Source organism: Taudactylus pleione, unplaced genomic scaffold (assembly GCF_031769625.1).
Source record: "Taudactylus pleione unplaced genomic scaffold, aTauple2 ptg000835l, whole genome shotgun sequence".
NCBI lineage: Eukaryota > Metazoa > Chordata > Amphibia > Anura > Myobatrachidae > Taudactylus > Taudactylus pleione.
Window position 1 is genome coordinate 1,400,546 of NW_028285237.1, and position 20,431 is coordinate 1,420,976.

General features: G+C 45.7%; 1 protein-coding gene across 2 annotated transcripts in view; it reads left to right on the top strand.

The window, feature by feature from the left end:
- Positions 1-20,431, top strand: part of FNBP1L (formin binding protein 1 like) — a 165,525-nt gene that overhangs the window by 77,371 nt on the left and 67,723 nt on the right. For both annotated transcript variants that reach the window (XM_088458460.1, XM_088458461.1), the window contains exon 2: positions 16,884-16,999. In XM_088458460.1, the coding sequence (XP_088314586.1) occupies positions 16,884-16,999 (116 nt within the window). The remainder of the gene's footprint in view (positions 1-16,883; positions 17,000-20,431) is intronic.

The following is a 20,431-nucleotide window of genomic DNA, read 5'->3' on the forward strand; positions in this document are numbered from 1 at the left end:
GAGGTCACATACGTGGTGCCATCATGTCTGAAAGTGATTTTCCCCTCCGGCTACAGTGTACCACGTGCAAAGTACCGTTAGCGGAGGGGGAGGGTAGCGCGGAGGGCCTTTGCCGGCAGTGTTGTCCATGGCGCGGCCTATTACGGTTACAGCACCGGTACAGGAGCCGCCCTGGGCTTGTTTCGCTCAGGCGTTAACAGCTTTAGTGGGCCAGTTAGCTCCGCAGCCCGCGTTTACTCCGATGGGTTTGTCCCAGCAGTCTGTGGTGTCGTCACCCATGCAGGGGTTCCCACGACAATTGGTGGTACCCCACAGTCTCCCTATTTCCCCGCTCCCGGGTTCTCAGGAGCCAGCGTGGGTTAACTCCCTGACGAGTTCTTTACAGCACTTGTCGGATGTGTTGCAAGGGGAGTCTGTGATGCGGCCTCATAAAAGGCCGGTGGCGTCTCTGTCCGCTCCTTATGAGGATGACGAAGGGACGTCTGATGATGGGGAGATTCTGGATCCTTACGATCAGGAACCTTTCCATACTAAGGACGCTGATGCTAAGTCCAAAGTATATATTCCTGGACTTATTCGGGCGGTCCGCACAGCCTTGGTGATTGAGGACGAAGTTCCCCCAGCGGCTAAATCTAAGTATGCCTTTTTCAAAGATGTGAAGGGCGATGCCACAGTCTTTCCTCTTTCGGGTCAGTTGGTGGACCATTTAGAGGAGGCGTGGAAACAACCTGGCAAAAGATACCAGCCGCAGAGACGCCTGGCGGTGGCTTATCCGTTCGCGGATAATTATTTTGCTAAGTGTGAATCCCCTCCACAGGTGGATTCTCACGTGACCCGTCTTGTCCGTAGTGCCACATTGCCGATGCCATCCATGTCCTCCCTTAAGGATGCTACGGACCGCAAGGTAGAAATCTGCCTGAAGTCCGCTTATTCCCTTGCAGGGGGGGCAGCACGGCCGGCTATGGCCATTTGCTGGGTTGCCAGAGCGATGGAGCGCTGGGCGGATTCATTAGAGGCTTCTTTTGAATCCGACTGTCCGGCCGAACAAGCGGAGTTGATTGGCAATCTCCGTGATTCGGCCACCTACATCAACGAGGCGGCTCTAGACATTAGTACTCTGGTGTCTAGAATTTCTTCAGCAGCGGTAGCTGCTCGTCGCACCTTGTGGCTGCGATCCTGGAAGGCGGACGCAGATCCAAGAAAGGTCTGGAAGCGTTGCCGTTTACCGGAGAAGTTCTCTTCGGTCCGGATCTGGATAAGATTGTGGCCACGCTGGCGGCAGCCAAATCTGCTTGTCTCCCGTCGGCCGCTGCTCCTTCTGGTTCTGGACCATCGTCCTTTCGGTCATCTAGGGCCCAGGGCAGGCCCAAACCACAGTCGTTTCCTCGACAGGCTGGCCCTAAGAAATCGGTCAAGCCCCGGAAACAGGCATGGAGTACCAGACGTCCGGCCCCCAAGCCAGATGACAAGCCTGCGGCCTGACGGTCCGGGTCTCCCCTTGGGGGATCCCAGGGTGGGAGGCCGCCTGCTGCAGTTCTCCCGGTGTTGGTCGTTTACTACGACAGACACTTGGGTTCTGGAGGTGGTCTCTCACGGGTACGCCCTCTCCTTCCGGCACAGACCCCCGGCTCGATTCTTCACCACGGGTCTACCATCAGACCGGAACAAGGCTACGGAGCTGCGGAAGGTATTGCACACTATGCTCCAGGCTGGAGTTATAGTGCCTGTTCCATTCTCCCAGAGGGGCCAGGGTTTCTATTCAAATCTATTTTTGGTACAGAAACCCAATGGGTCATATCGTCCGATTCTCAACCTCAAAGCACTCAACAAGTCTTTGCGGGTCCCGAAGTTTCGGATGGAGACCCTACGGTCCATCATTCTGGCGCTGGAACCTTGGGACTACATGGTGTCATTGGACATACAGGACGCTATGGCGGTCATGGCGGCTTCTCTGCGGCTGCAAGGAGTCCGCATGTTGCCGTACTTGGACGACCTGTTATTGGTGGCAGGATCTCCAGAGCTCCTGTTACACCACTTGGACCTGACCATTGCACTGCTGCAACGGCACGGCTGGCTAATTAACTGGCAGAAGTCCACTCTAATCCCGTCTCGGAGGATTCTGCATCTTGGAGCCTTATTGGACTCGGGACAGCAAAGGATCTTCGTGACGGAGGACAAGATCTCTGCTTTACAGTCAAGGGTGCGCAGTTGTCTGCACAGCCGCCGGGTGTCCTTACACTCGGCGATGAGGTTACTGGGCTCCATGGTGTCGGTGTTCGACATGGTGGAATACGCCCAGTTTCACTCTAGACCTTTGCAGCACCTGATCCTGTCCAAGTGGAACGGGCTGCCTCAGTCTCTGAAGTTCCAGACGATTGTGCTCACCCCGGAGGTTCGCCTGTCCCTTGCGTGGTGGTTAAAGATGACCCACCTCAACAAGGGACGTCCGTTCTGGGTTCCAAATTGGGTCCTGTTGACAACGGACGCCAGTCTTCGGGGCTGGGGAGCAGTTTCGGGTCCACACTTGTTCCAGGGCAGGTGGACACCGACAGAAGCGGAGCTTCCAATAAATATCTTGGAACTCCGTGCGGTCTTCAATGCTCTCCTGCAGGCACAGCGGTTTCTCCAGGGTCACCCGGTGCAGGTCCAGTCGGACAATGCTACCACCGTGGCCTACATAAACAGGCAAGGAGGAACTCGCAGTCGGGCGGCTCTCGTAGAGGTCTCTCGGATCCTGGTTTGGGCGGAGCGCAATCTACCGGCCATATCAGCGGTCTTCATCCCGGGAGTGCTAAATTGGGAGGCGGACTTTCTAAGTCGCCAGGACGTTCATCCAGGGGAATAGTCCCTGCACCCGGACGTTTTTCAACTACTGTTGGACAGGTGGGGTCTTCCAGAAATCAACCTCATGGCGTCCCGGCACAACAACAAGTTGCCGGTGTACGGGTCTCGCACAAGAGACGAAGGGGCGTCTCTGGTGGATGCTCTGTCCGTCCGGTGGACGTTCAGGTTCGCATACCTGTTCCCTCCGGTCTCCCTTCTTCCACGGGTAATCCGGAAATTCAAACAGGAAGGAGGGACGCTCCTGTTGATAGCTCCCGCGTGGCCCAGACGGCACTGGTTCTCAGACCTTCAGGGTCTGTCCATGGACAGTCCTCTGCGGTTGCCGCTACGACCGGACCTTCTGTCTCAGGGTCCTTGTCTTCACCCGGACCTGACTCGGCTGTCTTTGGCGGCGTGGCTGTTGAGACGGCCATGCTGAGGTCCTGGGGGTTTGCCAGCTCTGTGGTGCGTACCATGTTACGAGCTCGGAAACCGTCTTCCGCGAGGATATACCATCGCGTGTGGCATACGTTCTTCCAGTGGTGTCGACCAAGAGGTTATGCACCGCGGGAGTTTCGTCTGTCTCGGATTCTCGCCTTCCTGCAAGCGGGACTAGATCATGGGCTTCGGCTTGCTTCTTTGAAGGTACAGGTTTCGGCCCTATCTGTCTGGTTTCACCGTAGGATTGCTACAATCCCGGATGTGCGCACCTTTATGCAAGGTGTTCTCCGTATTCAGCCGCCCTTTGTTCCATCTGTGGCGCCTTGGGATTTGGCTGTGGTCCTGAGGGCTCTCCAAGGACCGCCGTTTGAACCACTGGGCTCAGTGGATATTAAATGGCTAACAGCTAAGACTGTTTTCCTTCTGGCCGTTGCTTCAGCCAGACGTGTTTCTGAGTTAGGGGCTCTTTCTTGTAGACCCCCTTTCTTGGTTTTTCATGGGAACAGGGCAGTGCTCCGCACTCGGCCCGAGTTTCTTTCCAAAGTTGTTTCCCAGTTTCAGGTTAACGAGGAAATAGTTGTTCCGGCCTTTAACTCACCGGGTCTGTCCGTGGGTGAGGCCTCTTTGGATGTTGTGCGGGCCTTAAGGACTTATGTGGACCGCATTTCTTTGTTTAGGAAGTCGGACGCTTTGTTGTCCTCTATGGCTTCTGTAAAAAGGGTTGGCCTGCTTCAAAGCAAACTTTGGCAGCCTGGATCCGTATGGCTATTTCTGAAGCTTATCTTCATGAAGGCCTACCGGTCCCTCCTTCTCTGAAGGCTCATTCCACTAGGTCTGTGGGTCCTTCGTGGGCAGTTCGACGTGGTGCCTCGGCAGTTCAGATCTGCAAGGCTGCTACGTGGTCTTCTGTCCATACCTTCGTGAGGTATTACAGGTTTGACACCTTCGCCTCTCAGGATGCTTCCTTCGGGCGGCGGATTCTCCTTTCTGCACAGGAGCGTCCCCACCCTTAAAGGATACTGCTTTGGGACATCCCCAAGGTATCCTGTGGATACCCTATGGACCCTGAAGTAGAAAATATGAGATATGGTAAGAACTTACCCTTGTTATCTCTATTTCTACGAAGTCCATAGGGTTCCACAGGACTCCCGCCCTGTCGCACCTGTGCTGCAGATGGGCTTTGCTCTGGTCACCGGTTTTCCGTCTCCCTCTGGTGAGAATGTGATTCTTGTATGTGTCCAGATCTTTGTTCTCTCTCTTCCTTCTCCTCCTCCGGCCTATGGCTTGGTAACTAACTGAGGTGCCTTGGGGCGGGGTATAGGAGGGGGACCTAGTGCATCCTGGGAGGCTGAAAGCTTAACTCTTTGGTGCCCTGCGACTGACGTCACACCTATACCCCAAGGTATCCTGTGGAACCCTATGGACTTCGTAGAAATAGAGATAACAAGGGTAAGTTCTTACCATATCTCATATTTTCCGTGGCTAAAACACGCGATGTAGGCAAAGTCCGGCATGCAAAACTTTATCGTGGGTGCGAATCTAATTGAATACCGCCCTATGTCGCGCTGCATATGTGTCCAGAGTCCGTGCGCTTGAGAAGCATGGACTCGGAAATGTCTTGAAAATGTATTGGGTGTTCCTGGGCGGTGGCTAAGCTGATGGGCATGTTATGGGAGTGTCATGTGTGTGTCGCAGAAGTGATCGCGAACTCAGGCATGTAATCATACACATTGGAGGCCATACTCTGGCGGACAATCGGCACCTAGCATGGGGCTGGTGCAAGTTTTAATGGTGTGATCACTGATTGTGTCTAAAGACCCTCAAAGTGGGCGTCTCAGTCCTTGCACAGTCAGGCGCGAGGCTGTACACCAGGGAGGGGCTTGTAGCAGTAGCAATAGCTGCAAAAGACTCAGAATCAGGCCCCTAATGTGTGAATGGGAGGACCAATCGGAAACAAGAGATTGCAGCTTGTTGTTTGCTCTCCATGCGCACACTCCCACATTTCTAAAGTGGCCACAGAGATCCATCCAATTCGGTGCAGTTCTATGCGGTCTTCACACCATGGAAAAGCTCTTCCAGCACAGCGGTCTATGCAGACCCATCGTAGAGTAATTGACAGGAAGCGACCGCATTTGCGGGGGGTCTGAAGAAGTAGTATCTATAGATAGTTTATGTGCATTGTCATGTAATAGTAAGATGAGGTAGTGTACCTTTAAGGATCCTGCAGCATAGAAAGACCTGTGATCAGGAAGTGGAGAGAGATAGGAGACAGTAAGGGAGAGGAGAACAGCCATGAGGAGATGATGTCTTTATCTACCTGTAATAATGCAAGTATTACTTACAATAAATAAACTACATAAATAGCATACTTGATGAATCATTGCTATGAAGAAAGGTACACCAATATATAACAGATGTGACAAAACGATGCGTGGGAGCTGCATAATAGTGCGTACACACTGGACGATGTGGACGATTTGTCATTCTGATTTGTCAGAAATTGGCAAATTGTCCTAATATATATCATCTAATGTGTACCCAGCTTTACAGTCCAGGATTTGAGGATATACATACATGCTTGTGCACAGATGGTATAATCAAACTGACTTTGGTATTAATAATTAAGTGTCTGGATATCCTTAAAACCTGGACTGTCAGGGTGCCTTGAGGACTGAGGGCCTAATTCAGACCCGCTCGCGAGTGCTGAGCGCTCGCAAGCGGGTCGATGTTGGACCAGTGCGCATGTGCACGACGGACCCTGCTCCGTCGTGCGCATGTGCGAGACCCGGATAGCGACGGCCAAGCCGTTGCTATGGGTCTCGTACCAAAGGGGGCGTGCTGTCGATGGTGAGTGACAGCACGCCCCCTTTGGTGGGCGTGGCTGCCCAGACGGAGTCGTCTCTATGGGAACGCCTACCGTCTGGGGCCGGCCACACTGACATCACAAGTGATAGAGCCGGAAGCACTCCAGGGCTTGCGGCAACGAGGCCCTACCACAAGGGTCTTGTCGCAAGCTCGATGGTCGCAAGACCATCGCGACCACCTTTTTGGGCGCTCTAAAAGAGAAGGACGGCCCTGATTCAGAGCGAGCGCTCTGTCAGAGCGTCCGGCTCTGAATCAGGGCCTGAGTTTGGGAACCACTAGATTAAATAATTTCATATGTCTATATATTTTGTGTTTCCAATAGTTGAAGTTATCTTGCAGCGTAAGAAATAAAAATGTATATGGTAAAAGGAGAATCTATTTTTAACCATCTAAAGGTTACTGCTACCATGTTTTAAATATCATGTTTACAATTTGAAATGGCAAAAATAAAAACATCTCTAAAATCATTGTAAAACTTGTGTATTCTACTGTAGCTCAATGCAAAATACAGACATGTTTAGCACAAAGACCAGTTCAAACCTATTTGGAAGACTCTAATCCAAGTATCTGTTCCACTTTTATTGCCACTAGGTATCTGATCCATCTCTAAAGAAATAGGATCCCCGATCATAGGACATATCCATTTCTTTGCATTGTACCTCTGGGTCTCATACACAGAGATCACTGCATCACTCACATTTTTGCAGACAAAGGGATGAATTGGAACATGATCAGACTGCACACACACGCGCGCACACACACACACACACACACACACACACAGACACAGACACACACACACACACCTTTGATCACATAGAAGACCATGCTGTATTACCAGTGTTGCTAATGCAAAAGGTCTTTCACGCTGTGAGTGGCAGACCCAGGGTGTCGCTAATGTAGGAATTCAGCTGTAAAATTGGATGAGCATTTAGACTGGGCTCCAAGTCAAAATGACTGTATAATATTGTGTCTCTCTCACACAGTGTATAGCTGGCCAGATGTTTTCTGCTATATATTTGATGTGTTGGAAAAGGAAGTGAGATGCAACCACTGGGACCATTTCAGCAGTTTCTTGTGCTATTGCCAAGTATCACTTGTGATTAATGCACCGTATTGAACCTTGTATTAAAATTGCATAAGTTCCTTTTTTAATTACAGCTGAATATATACAGGGGTAATAAAATATATTCTTTGTTTTTCAAGTCATTAAATAACGTGCTCTTTGTCTGATAAATAGGTCTGTGTAAGCATCCGGTCAGCAGGGCTAAGTGCATTTGCTCATTAATGTGAGTCATTCATGTAAGCCAGGGATGGTTGACATTTAGCGGTCTTGTTCCTACTGTAAAGTGTCTTAACATGTTTAGACCGCACTGATGTACTGTAGGTAGCTGAATGTGGGGGCGATGTATCAAACCTTTGAGAGAGCAAAAGTGGAGAAGTTGCCCATAGCAACCAATCAACGTGTACAGATGTGTCCACTTATAACAAGGACGGGGGGGGGGGGGGGAGGATGGATGAGGGGACGGACGGGGATGTGGGCGGTGTAGTTTGGGGGTGGGAGATCTGAGTTCCACCACCTCTCCAGGACCACTTTAAGCCCTGGGCATGCCTATATTCTGTGTGCAACTGTGAGCGCATCTGCATGAGAAATATTACGGTCGTGTCACAGCCGCTGACACTGTAATATAGTATATCGCATGCAGATACAGCCGCAGTTGTGCTTGTGCTTCCTATTCGCTTTGTGAAAAAAGACACATTTGAAGGTAAGAAAACGCACGAAAAGTCGCTCGGTGCTACAGAGTCGAGCAACGCTCACACGTTATGTTTAACGCAAATTGTAGCGCACGGAGGTAACTTGTATGTCATTTATCTACTGTAGCTCAGTCTTTGAAATGACAGCAGCTGATTGGATGCTATGGGCAGTTTTCATCTCTTATGAAGGTTTTATACATCTCCCATCAAAGGTTAATCGGTTGTTGTGAGATCAATTCAGACAGTAGATATATTATCAACACACAGGATGTTTAATTCTGAGTTAAAATTTCAAGTTTTAGCCTATGGTTCTACCACTGGAAATGAGTAACATATGATTAAGTTATTTTTGCTAGTGGAAATAAAGCACATATTTACTTTTTATTTTGTGAAATCCATGAAATCCAAGCAGCCTTTATTGAGCGTAAAATGTTGGAATCTTAAGCTCGTGTACACGGAGCGATCAGACAATGATCAGATATCGTCTGATCGTCCTGCATGTGCTGGATGTTCGCTATCGAACATCCAGCGAATGCACCAACAACTATATATCCAGCACATGCACCAAACACCTATAACGACCCGCGATCGTCCTTATAGTAAACAGGCTAACCTGGCAAGCATGCACGGGCGATGGTCAATATCAACCATCCGTGCCCCCGCGCATTGACCATCGTTTGGGGTTTGGAAGGGCCCAACAACAGGATTATATAAACTATAACGATATGGTCGATATCATTATCGTTCTTATCGTCCTGTTATATCTGACCGTGTGCACGCACCATTAAACTGACTGTACAACTTCAGCTTACTTTTCATTTGCCGCCCTTTGGCAGTTATGTATACAGTGCCTTGCAAAAGTATTTACCCCCTTGGCTTTTTACCTTTTTTGTTACATTACAACCTGTACATTTTTTTTTTATCTGAATTTTATGTGATGGATGTGCACAAAATAGTCTAATTTGGTGGAGTGAAATGAGAAAAATATATATAAAAAAGAATCTTTATAAATAAAATTCTGAAAATTGGCATGTGCATATGTAATCACCCCCTTTGCTATGAAGCCCCTCAAAAGTTCTGGTGCAACAAATTACCTTCAGAAGTCACATAATTAGTGAAATGAAGTCCACTAAAGTCCATGAAGTGTCACATGATCTGTCAGTATAAACACATCTTTTCTGAAAGGCCCCAGAGGCTGCACTAAGCAAGAGGCATCACACCATGAAGACCAAGGAGCTCTCCAAACAAGTCAGGGACAAAGTTGTTGAGAAGTACAATTCTGGGTTGGGTTATAAAAAAAAAAAAATATCCAAATCTTTGATGATGCCCCGTATCCGCATCAAATCCATCATCATCAAATGGAAAGAATATGGTACCACAACAGACCTGCCAAGAGAGGGCCGCCCACCAAAACTCAGACCGGGCAAGCAGGGCTTTAATCAGCGAGGCAGCACAGAGACCAAAGGTAACCCTGAAGCTGCAGAGTTCCACAACAGAGACTGGTGTATCTGTGCAGGTGACCACAATAAGCCGTACACTCCATACAGCTGGGCTTTATGGAAGAGTGTCCAGAAAAGTCATTACTTGGTGATAAAAATAAGAAGACATGATTTGAGTTTGCCAAAAGGCATGTGGGCTACTCCCCAAATGTATGGAGGAAGGTGCTCTGGTCAGATGAGACTAAAATTTTACTTTTCATCCACCAAGGAAAACGCTAGGTCTGGCGCAAACCCATCACCCCAAGAACACCATCCTCACAGTGAAACATGGTGGTGGCAGCATCATGCTGTGGGGATCTTTTTCAGCAGCAGGGACTGGGAAACTGATTCGAGTCGAGGGAAAGATGGATGGTGCTAAATATAGGGATATTCTTGAGCAAAACCTGTTTCAGTCTGCCTGTGATTTGAGACTGGGACGGAGTTTCACCTTCCAGCAGGACAATGACCCGAAGCATACTGCTAAAGCAACACTCTAATGGTTTAAAGGGAAACATTTAAATGTGTTGGAATGGCCTATTCAAAGCCCAGATCTCAATCCAATTGAGAATCTGTGGTCACACTTGAAGATTGCTGTTCACAAGCGTAAACCATCCAACAGGAAGGAGCTGGAGCAGTTTTGCCTTGAGGAATGGGCAAAAATCCCAGGGGCAAGATGTGGCAAGCTCATAGAGACTTATCCAAAGCGACTTGCAGCTGTAATTGCCGCAAAAGGTGGCTCGACAAAGTACTGACTTTAGGGGGGTGAATAGTTATGCACGCTGAAGTTTTCTGTTATGTTGTTTGATTCACAATATTAAAAAAACACAACTTCACAGTTGTAGGCATGTTCTGTGAATTAAATGATGCACACCTTCACACAGTCCATTTTAATTCCAGGTTGTGAGGCAACAAAACATGAAAAATGCAAAGGGGGTGAATAGTTTTCCAAGGCACTGTATATGTTTTAAAATGTCAGTTTTCATTGCCCCCAGATATGACCCTTTTGTACCACTACCTGCTTTGGTTACAGAACTGTAGCTATATATCCATATTGTGCTGTATCCCGGGACGGGCTGGGTACGCGATCCTGACGCTCATAATGCTGTAGGTCAGAATCCCGGCAGCATAATCCGAAATTTGGAAATCCCAACCCATGTAGGTAAGTATTGTAACCCTTCTCCTAAACCTCCTCTCGCTCAGCCTGACCCTCACTCCCCTCGTGCAGCCTAACCCTAACTTTACGCCTAATTCTCACCGCCTGGATTGCAGCCGTCGGAATTCTGACTGCTGTCGGGATTCAGGAGCCGGGCTTCTGACCGCCGGCATTGTGTGCGCCGTGATGCCGACTACATACCCACTGGAAAACACAAACTCCTCTTCATGATACAAAGAAATGTCTGTAAAGCACAGAATAAAGTTATAGCAGTAAACAATGTATTTGGTAAGAACTTACAGGAGTGTATATAAAAGCCAATAACTTAGTTGTCTGAAGCAGGATTACACATATCAGTGTTTTGTTATGTTAACTACTTTTTAATTTAATGGTGCATACACACACGGGACGATCGATAACGATATCTTTGTACATCCTGGGTGTGCTGGATGTTCGATATCGACCAACGATGGGCAACTCGCGGGTCCCTATAGTAACCTGGTCGATAGCGACCAGGTTGGCCTGCATGCACGGGCGATGGACGTTATCGTCCATACGTGCCCACGCATCGCAGGTCGTTGGCCACCGAAAAATGCACGATATTAACGATATGATCCATATAGTTGTCATTCATATCCATTTTAATTGTACCGTGTGTACGCATCATTAGAAAGGGCTGAAAATTTTGAATCCAACAGCTGAAAGTAACTTGGGAAATTCTGCAAATTATTTCTGAAGATGGATGGGATAATTGTGCCAAACACCCAATTTCCATACAATGTTTTTTTTTTTGTCTTTGCTAATCCTGTCTGTAAATGCCCTTCGTTCCTGGCCTCTCTGTCCGGCTTGTTTACAGCTCCTGTTGCCTGGTAATTTCTCTCGCACAACCAAGCTGGTAAAACCCCCTGTTTAATTTTGATACACTTCCCTCTTATACTTGTTGCTCCCTTTGAGGCCCAAGGTTCACTCCTTGTGGGTTGCTGTACATCTGTAGTGTGAGGCTGTGTAAGCTGCTACTGAGCATTCCAAGCACAGTGCCTGTATGTGGTGTCACATGGCACATTCCTGCTTCTAATTGAATCCCACTTTGTTTTGTTTCCTCTCCCCCTCAGTGTGGTATGCAATATCTAGGGTACATCATGAATCCTCATAGGGAGTATGCTAACTATAGACACACATTCCCAATATTAACATGGAGTCTGTATTTTTAGAAGTTCAAAAAAGTGCATAAATGTTGCAATGTGCAGTGTAAAAGATTTGCATGAAAAAATTCACAAAAGACGCTAGGGGCTCGATCCTATTAGGTGTGAGTAAGTGCAGCTGTGGGCTGCAAACAAAAATGTGCGAGTCCAGGGTGAGATCAGGCCACGATGGGGGGCAAATTATACGTCAACCCATCCTGCTATATTATATATTGTGCACAAAGTTTAATGACCTCTCAAGGGACCACTAAAGTCCAATATAAACAAAATGTGTAATTTTCACAGATGTATATGACCGTTCCTATGTTTTAATATGTTGGGATTACTGTGATTACCGTTAGTAGTATTTGTTATGAAAACACATTTATACTGTAGAATGTGTACGTAAGTGTGCATGTATCTGATAGGGAAAATTCTTCTTTTATACTTCAAGATGTTGTGCGATACAGGCTATAGCATTTTACTTCCATTTCGTCTTGCGTGGTTCTTAGTATCATTTCATTCATGTGCGTTAGGTGTTTTGGCTATTAAGTGTGTGCCAGCAAAGGGCAGTTGCCATAGACTTTAGGATACAGCAGATATCTACTTCTTTTTAAGGGCACACACAAGGGACGACTCAATTAGCTGCAAAGTTTCATAGTAGCCTCGCTGGTTATGTTTTTGTGTGCAGATAGTGATCTTTGCTCGTACCTTTATTGGGGTGTGAGTAATGTCATCATTACCATAATTGCCATAGCGAAGGCTATTGCAAACATTACAGCTAATTGAATCTCCCCCATAAAACATTTCTTCCAGATGTGACAGCAGCTTGAGGCCATCCTATGTGGGGAGTGGCTATACATGAAACAGAAAATAGGACTTGCTAGAGTACTCCCACTCCCTAGATCAGTGATGGACAGCTTTGCACTTCATGGGCCGCATGTGCATTTCAGTAATAAATAATGACCTAAAATTACTTCTACAATCCCACATCACTTGTCCCAAAATGTCCCATGTGCCCTTAGGTCATCAATTCACGTCCTCCCCACTCCAAAGTTCCCCAATATGGTTTTAGATCTGAATTTGCTACAAAATTCAACCACATGCCCGCAGATCTCACATGTACTGCAAAACTTTTCACTTCAGGCTCCCCAGCCCACCTGAATATACCAGTGAATTCCAACCATTAATGGCAAACTACTGACCCTTAATTATCTAATGCACATTATTTAACAAGTATTAGTATAGACCACCGTGCCCAAATACTGCACTTACCATTCAGTCAGAATTTAACACTTTCCTGTGGGGATAGGAGGGGAGATGAGGTGGTGCTGAGATCTATTCTTCTGATCTCCCTTCCAAAAGTGTGGTGCTAAAGCTGGATGCAATCTGATATGGTGGCCGTTCCATTGATCTCTGTGTGTGTGTGTGTGTACGGTATGTATGTATGTGTGTGTTCACCTGATTATGTCTGTGAACAACATTGTTCAGACATCGGATCGACACAGCAGTGGTCGATACATCTGAAAGATATATCGGTCGGTGTGTACGGACGACCACCAGATAGTACATTTGCTGCAGGGACCTGCCGATGAATGACAGCTCAACTGGGCGGGCAAATTTAAATGCCCGTCTAGTTGTGACGTCAAGCCTGGCACATCGGGCATACGATTGGTAAGTGAGTATGCGCTTACCAATCGACCGATAGGGCGGCAGGTAGGCCCAATTTGTACCCAGAGGTGATCCCAATTTGTGCCATGCAGATATTCTGTAGTAGGCAAATAATATTAATTGAGAACATAATATGGACCCTAGCAGTCATCAAGAAGCTCTAAGAGAACTGTTATGGAAACGTTAATATTTCTGCTAATGGTAATAAGACAAACCCACAATATGTGCACCATTGTACTGACACACTCTAAAGTGACACGAATGGAAAGAAAGAAACCGTGTTTAAATGGTGTCAGAGATCCATATCTTTTTTAAAAGCCAGTTTTGTGCCACATTTAAATATGTAAAATCTAAGTTTATATCTGTAGAGGACTGATATGTATTATTCTCTCCTCTGCCCATATTTATAATTGATTTGATCATTGTCCGATCACCAGAGTTCTGTACAAGTATACACATTAGGAGTAAAAATATGCGTTCTTGATTAGCCTTGCAATAATTGTGATGATCCTCAGAGTGGTTATATTCAGCTACTGTATATAGGGCTAAAGCCTAGCGATTACATCTTTGGTGTTATCATTTTGTTAGTCTATGGAACACAGGCCGGTCACATGGCTTAAACGTTGAACGAACTACAAAATGCTAAAACATACTTTGAAGGTGAATGGCGCACTTCATAAGAATACATGTGTACTTTTGTTTATTTAAACTTAACTTTTTTTGGAGGGTTAGATTGTGATTGTTCTCTTATATTTCAGATGGTTTGTTATAGATAAATATCGGAAGGCTCTGTGTAACCTAAACTGTGCTGTACTCCTCTTGGTTATTCAAATTTTTTTACAGGTGCATTAAAAAAAAGAAATTGTTTTTAGTGAACTTGTTATTGCTATTACATTTTCAAATGTTAATACTGCATCTGAAATTTTAGAATGCAGCATTCCGTATTTCCCATTACCAGAATTATACATTGTTTCAGGAAAGGTGCAATTAATGTAACAGTGTTCTTTCTAGCACCCTGCACCTGTCACAACCCATGCAATTCCCCTTTCCTGCCTTGGGTGTTGCTGTCTGCTCTGGTGCTTCTAGTACACTCTGGTCTGTATCTCAGCAGTTTGTTGCATCAGCTGAGTGTGCTAAATGCACCAGCACAGACAGGAAAGAGGAACTGCATCGGTTGTGACAGGTGCAGGGTGCTAGCATGAACACTAAGTAACAGACCATTTCAAATGCAGATTAGTTTTCTTTTCCCGGTGCAACTTAATTATTTTCTTTTGTAATTTTAAAGGTCTAGTGACTTGACGTTCCTAGGGTCTATCTACTGTTTCTATTCAGTGACTAATAAATGTACTTGACTTTTTTTTAGTTATTTAAACTCTACTTGTCCCAATCCATATCTGTTTGTTTGTTTAACCCAGGGATGGGGAACCTCAGTCCTGGGGGCCATATAAGGCCCACGGAATCATTTGGTCTGGCCCTCTGAGCTTTTTTCTGCTAACCTCATCTGCCTAGAATGGCACCCTGCAGCCAGAATATATGCAGCAATGCCAGCTGGAACTCTTCAGATGGTCACACTGCTGCCCTTACAGCTACCTGGAGCATCCTCAGCATACTCCAGGCATTGCTGTAATCACTGGCTATCGTGGCCCCGCCCCATGTGACATCACACAGAGGGGGCGTGTCTTGCACTGGGCCCGCAAATAATGCTATTTATATCAAAATGACCCTCGGCAGAAAAAAGTTTCCCCACCCCCCCTGGTTTAACCCATTGGGTTATGTTAGTCTGCAGAGATAAATCAATGAGGTCTTCCCAACCTTTTTTGTGTTGCAAAGGAGAAGGTTTTTTAAATGCGGGTTCTCTCTCTAAGGCCTGAATTTGCCTGAAAGCCTTGAATCAGAATTCTCTTTCTTGACAAGTATATTTACACATACAAGGAAATTGACTAGTTGGTGCATAAACAAGACATAAATAAAAAGTTTTAAAAAACAAAAATGACAAATATAAAAATTGCACTTATATACGCAAGAATGAAAATGAAGTAGAGGGGTAAATCCCATAGTCTGCGAGAGCCAGGGGGCTTGTTGCTAAGCCCAAGTGCAATGGGGAATAAACTGTTCATGTGATGCTAGGTTATGCTCTTGATAGACCGAAACCTTTTTCCAGATGGCAATCTCTGAAAGAGATGGTGACTGGGGTGGGAAGGGTCGGCGATGATCTTCCCTGCCCTCTTACTGGCCCTGGAGTGGTATAGGTACAGGAGAGACTGCAGGTCGCAGCCGATAACCTTGATGGCATACAAGTGGACATAGCACTGTAAATAAATGGTATATTACTGTGTGCTCAAACACATTGGACACGATTCTGAGTCACACGCAGCAGCGTCTATTGGCGGTCGCCCATCTGCGAGTTTATGTAAATGCTGCTACAACCTCCTTCCCCGGTGTACAGTCATTCTGCTGACAGATGTCCACTTCTAGCATCCCTGCACACTATAATACTGATTGGTGCATCAGCAAAACTTACACCAGCCCCTATGGGTCTCCATCTGACAACGGCCTCCTTTGCTTGCTTCTGTGAACGCAGTCACTTGCATTGGCACACCCGCACGCTGCCATAACACACCCACTGAACTACCCATTTTTGCGTGCAGTAGTTGCCACCTCCTAGGAACTCCCGTCACTTCTCTGCTACATTTCTGATACCGTCTGAATCAATCGCAATGGCACCTTTCTGCGTACACTCTGTGTAACGCTAGCTCCGTGTGGGTTTCCAGAAATGTGTGACTCAGGATCGGACCCATTGTGAGATAGTGTGGATGGGAAAGAATGGATTGCTTGTGGGAAATAATAATTCCATGTACAGATTGCAGCCAGTTTGGGATGTATCTAACTTTGAGATCTTTGACTGTAAAATCCATGAACATGGCAACCTGACAGCGGTCGTCAGGTTGGCCCTCATGTTCGGACGTTGATTGATGTTAAAAACGACCAGCGGGTGCGCGCATCTCTGGTCGTTTTTAACCTTTTACTGCCCGATTTGCGGGCAATTACCAAGCGATGGAGCGATAACGACCGTTGTTATCGCTCCATCGCTAGGTATAATCGCCTAGTGGATGGGCAGTTTTAGTTGTGAAGTTTTGCTTTCAGTAGAGTTCTAGTGTATCTATCTGTCCCACGATCTGCTTTTCCTTCCAATACATTCACTGTTTGATAAACAGGGTGAAGTATACCGGTTGCTCCTTTTGTCATGATGTAACCTTTGGGGCATGGTATGTCAGGAGTGTCCAAGGAATTAATTGCCAGGAGATTGGGATTGGGGGGGGTACACCGATACAAATCTATACTTTTACTCATGGTATGTAGTCCTAAAGCTGTAGCTATATGCCATTATATGTACTTAAAACAATTAAGCACACAGACTATTTGTGGTCAGTGTGCTGTTGAGCTGCAATTATGCATATACGAATATTGTTATTTACTGAAAGGCTTATTTATTTATTGTTTCTCCTTCCTATACAGGATCAATTTGATAATTTAGAGAAGCACACACAATGGGGATTAGACTTCCTGGACAAGTATGCAAAATTTGTGAAAGAAAGATTAGAAATTGAGCAGAACTATGCAAAACAACTTCGGTAAGTGTCATGTGTAATTTCTGTATGTGTGGACAGTAATGTGCTATAAATACATTGTAGCAAAATGGGCTATGGTATAGCTGTCAAACAACTTTGTTGCCCAATATTTATCATAGTTCATATCTGCAGGTTGGTTAAAGTGACACCAAAGCCGGAAACTAATTTGGTGTTTTGTACGGAAGGGTGGATTGTGCCATCTTACATTTCCTCGACTGTCAGAGCAGTTCTGGTATATCAGAAAATGATGAATGAGATTAAATTAGAAATTGTTCACTGCAATCTGCTTTTGCAGTCACTGTGTTTCCTTCCTCTATCACGTTTGTAGCGTTGTGTAAGACTGACCTTTTCTGCAAGTGCAATGGCATTGAGACGTTTTCTCCACTGAAAACTGTACTTCATCTATCTTCAGTTATCGCAGTTCTTGTAACGTTTTGTTGTTGTCCTCCATGTAAATGATGGTGTATTCCTGGGGTAAGCCACTTGTGGCACTTCAGATCCTGTGGAACTCTACATCCCAGGATACAGTGCCACAGCTTTGCTGTTAAGGAATGTTAAAGCTGTGACACAACATGCTGGGAAGTGTAGTTCGACAGCAGCTGGGGTGTAACATGTTGCCTACCACTGGTGTATTAAGTGGCTGCTTTAATACAAAAATGTACTTGGAGGTTGCACAAGGGGTCTACTTCAATGGGACACGTAAAGGCTCTTGGTAGTGTCATAGCCTAACATGTTTTTAATCACAATTAATACAGTAGGGCAGTGGTTCCCAAACTAGGTTCCGCGAGGCACTTGCAGGGGTTACACGTGTTGATGGTCCAGGACCACATAAAATTATTTATGGTCAATGTGATAGGCAAAACCAGTGCTGGTGGCTGCCCATCATCTTAAAATATGTGGTCAATCAGAAGCATAACCCTGTCCACCACCACAAAACTGAACCTAAGGAAGACCTATAAGCACAGTTTACGTTAATATTTTTTTCTGAATTTCCCAATAAAAAAATGTTGGCCTAAGGGTGCCGTGTAATAAATTCAGATACTCTAGGGTGCTGTGATTTTTTTGAAATAGGTGTTAAACCAGAATAAATATATAGTAAAAATATTCCACAGTAGAGCCTTTTTAGATCTCCAGTACAGTGTAATGTGGCAAACTGACTTTGTTTTGGTCTAATAAAACAGATTGCAATGTAATAATAAAAGATAATACATTCAAGCAACTAAATGTGAAATACTGTAAATCGACACATTATTTGTATTGGAGAATAATAGGCAAAATGTCTATTGAAACCTTTAGGAGAAAATAGTCAGGATGTGGTGAGAATTAGCTGGAATTTTTGTACACTTAATGAAATGTACGGACAATAAAATGGATATTACACAGGCAACCAATAATTCTAGATTGTTTGTTTTTTATATTTGTTGTGTGCTTTTATTTATGTAACACTGCACTTGTATCAGCACCAGTTTGGGTAGGAATCGGTATGAAATACCAACAGTCGGGATCCTTGCGGTCAGAATCCCGACGCCGGGATCCCAACAGGGTTAACATACCGACACTTGTTGGTCGGTATACTAATGCTCCCCCCTCTCCCTACCCTAACCCTCCCTCTCTGGTGCCTAACCCTAACCTCCCCCCTAGTGCCTGAACCTAACCTCCACTTCACCACACCCTAAACCTAACCCTCCCCCCTTAGTGTCTAACCCTATACCTAACCCTCCCTCCAACTCCGTTACTTACCTTCAGCATCCTGGCGGTCAGGATGCCGGTGTCGGTATTCTGGCGCTGGTAATGTAAGCGTTGGCATCCCGACCGCTGGGATGACGTATGCATACAGTTTGGGTGGTCTGTCTGGGAGTTTGAATAATCTGTAGTAGAGATGGCCATTTTCAGAAAGTATTTGACAACTGACGGGAGAATCTGATCAGGCATGGTAGGGCTCTCCATAGGTTGCTATCAGCACAGAAGAAGTTTTGTAGTTGGCAGTAAGAGGTGGTTATAAGAGAGGAGGTGAAGTGCAGGTCAGCGATAGATATAAGATCATTTTGAAATGTAGGTTGATGAAGTGGTATTGTTGAGGGCTTTGTAGGGGAGTTCAAATAATTTTGAATTGGATTATGGATGGCCTTTCTTTAGGGATTTGCAGAGTGATTAAGTAGAGAGAGTTAAATTTGTTTTGCCACATTATTTAGGACACATTGAAGTGTGGACAGGTAGGAGGAGGTTTGCAGTAGTGGATTTGGCATATGATTGCACCTTGGTTAAAAAAAAGTTTGAATTCTAGCAATAAATGAAAGGTGGAGGCTTTGTTTTGGTTCACATGAGATAGTAGAAGAGGGGAGAGGCCCAAGGTAGGAGAGGTAGCGATTTGTGCAGGCGGCTTAGTTCACAAAGAGATGATGTTCAGTGAGGTCAGAAGATACAGCCATGCGGGTGTAAAGCCTTTAGTGAGAGTGGAGGATGTGATGGCCGTATACACTGAAGGAGCAGTGGGATAGTTCTCTTCTGCTTCACTTAGGGTGAACAACCATCTCCAAAGCTGCAGAGAGGTTCAGGAAAATGAGTATGGAGTAAACAACCCCCTCTCGGGAACTACTTGTATCCCAGCACACTCCCTAACCTGTGAGGGAACTTCAAATTCTTATGATGACTTGGGTCTCATGCCATGACTGGCTCAATTCCGAACCGACCGCCATCTGCCTGCAACGTGCCTTCTAAGTTTTGGGTCACCGTGCTCTGTTCTCTCCTTGTAATGGTTGCCTACCAGGGGTTATGGCCTCATTCTAAAAGGGTGCACTACAAGTAAGATGTGGGAAGTATAGATTGGTGGATTAAAGATTGTAAGGATACATTAAAATTGTTGCTGTAAATGCAAAAATATATATTTTTTCTTTATTTATACACGTCTTGAGTAATTAGTTCTATCTGATCTTGACTGAATTTGTTTTATTTTATCCCTAGCGCTAGTTTGACTTTGTATCCATAATTTGTTTACCAAAGCTATATAGATGGACTCACTCCAATAGAATCGCTGCCAAGGGGCCTGCAGGAAAGTTGCTCCTGCTTAGATTGGTCACAGCCGCGGGTGATGTTCCTCATGGCCTCCTTCAAATCACTGTGGGTTTTAATTTTCTTTGCTTCTGTGGTTTAAGTGATTAAAACTATTTTTGTACTATAGTGCAGCATCCTACTATAAACTGAATGTTACAAAAACTGAAGCCTTACCTATTAATATCCCGCCTTTCTCTCTACGTTCATTAAAGAGTAGTTTCCCTTTTATTTGGAAGAAGTCTTCCCTATCTTATCTGGGAATTAATATACCATCCTCTATTAATGACATCTTTACTGAAAATTATGCTCCCCTTTTGATGCAATTGTCCTCTCTAGCTACTGCTTGGATGAGCCACGAGATCTCCTGGTTGGGCCGTATAGCGG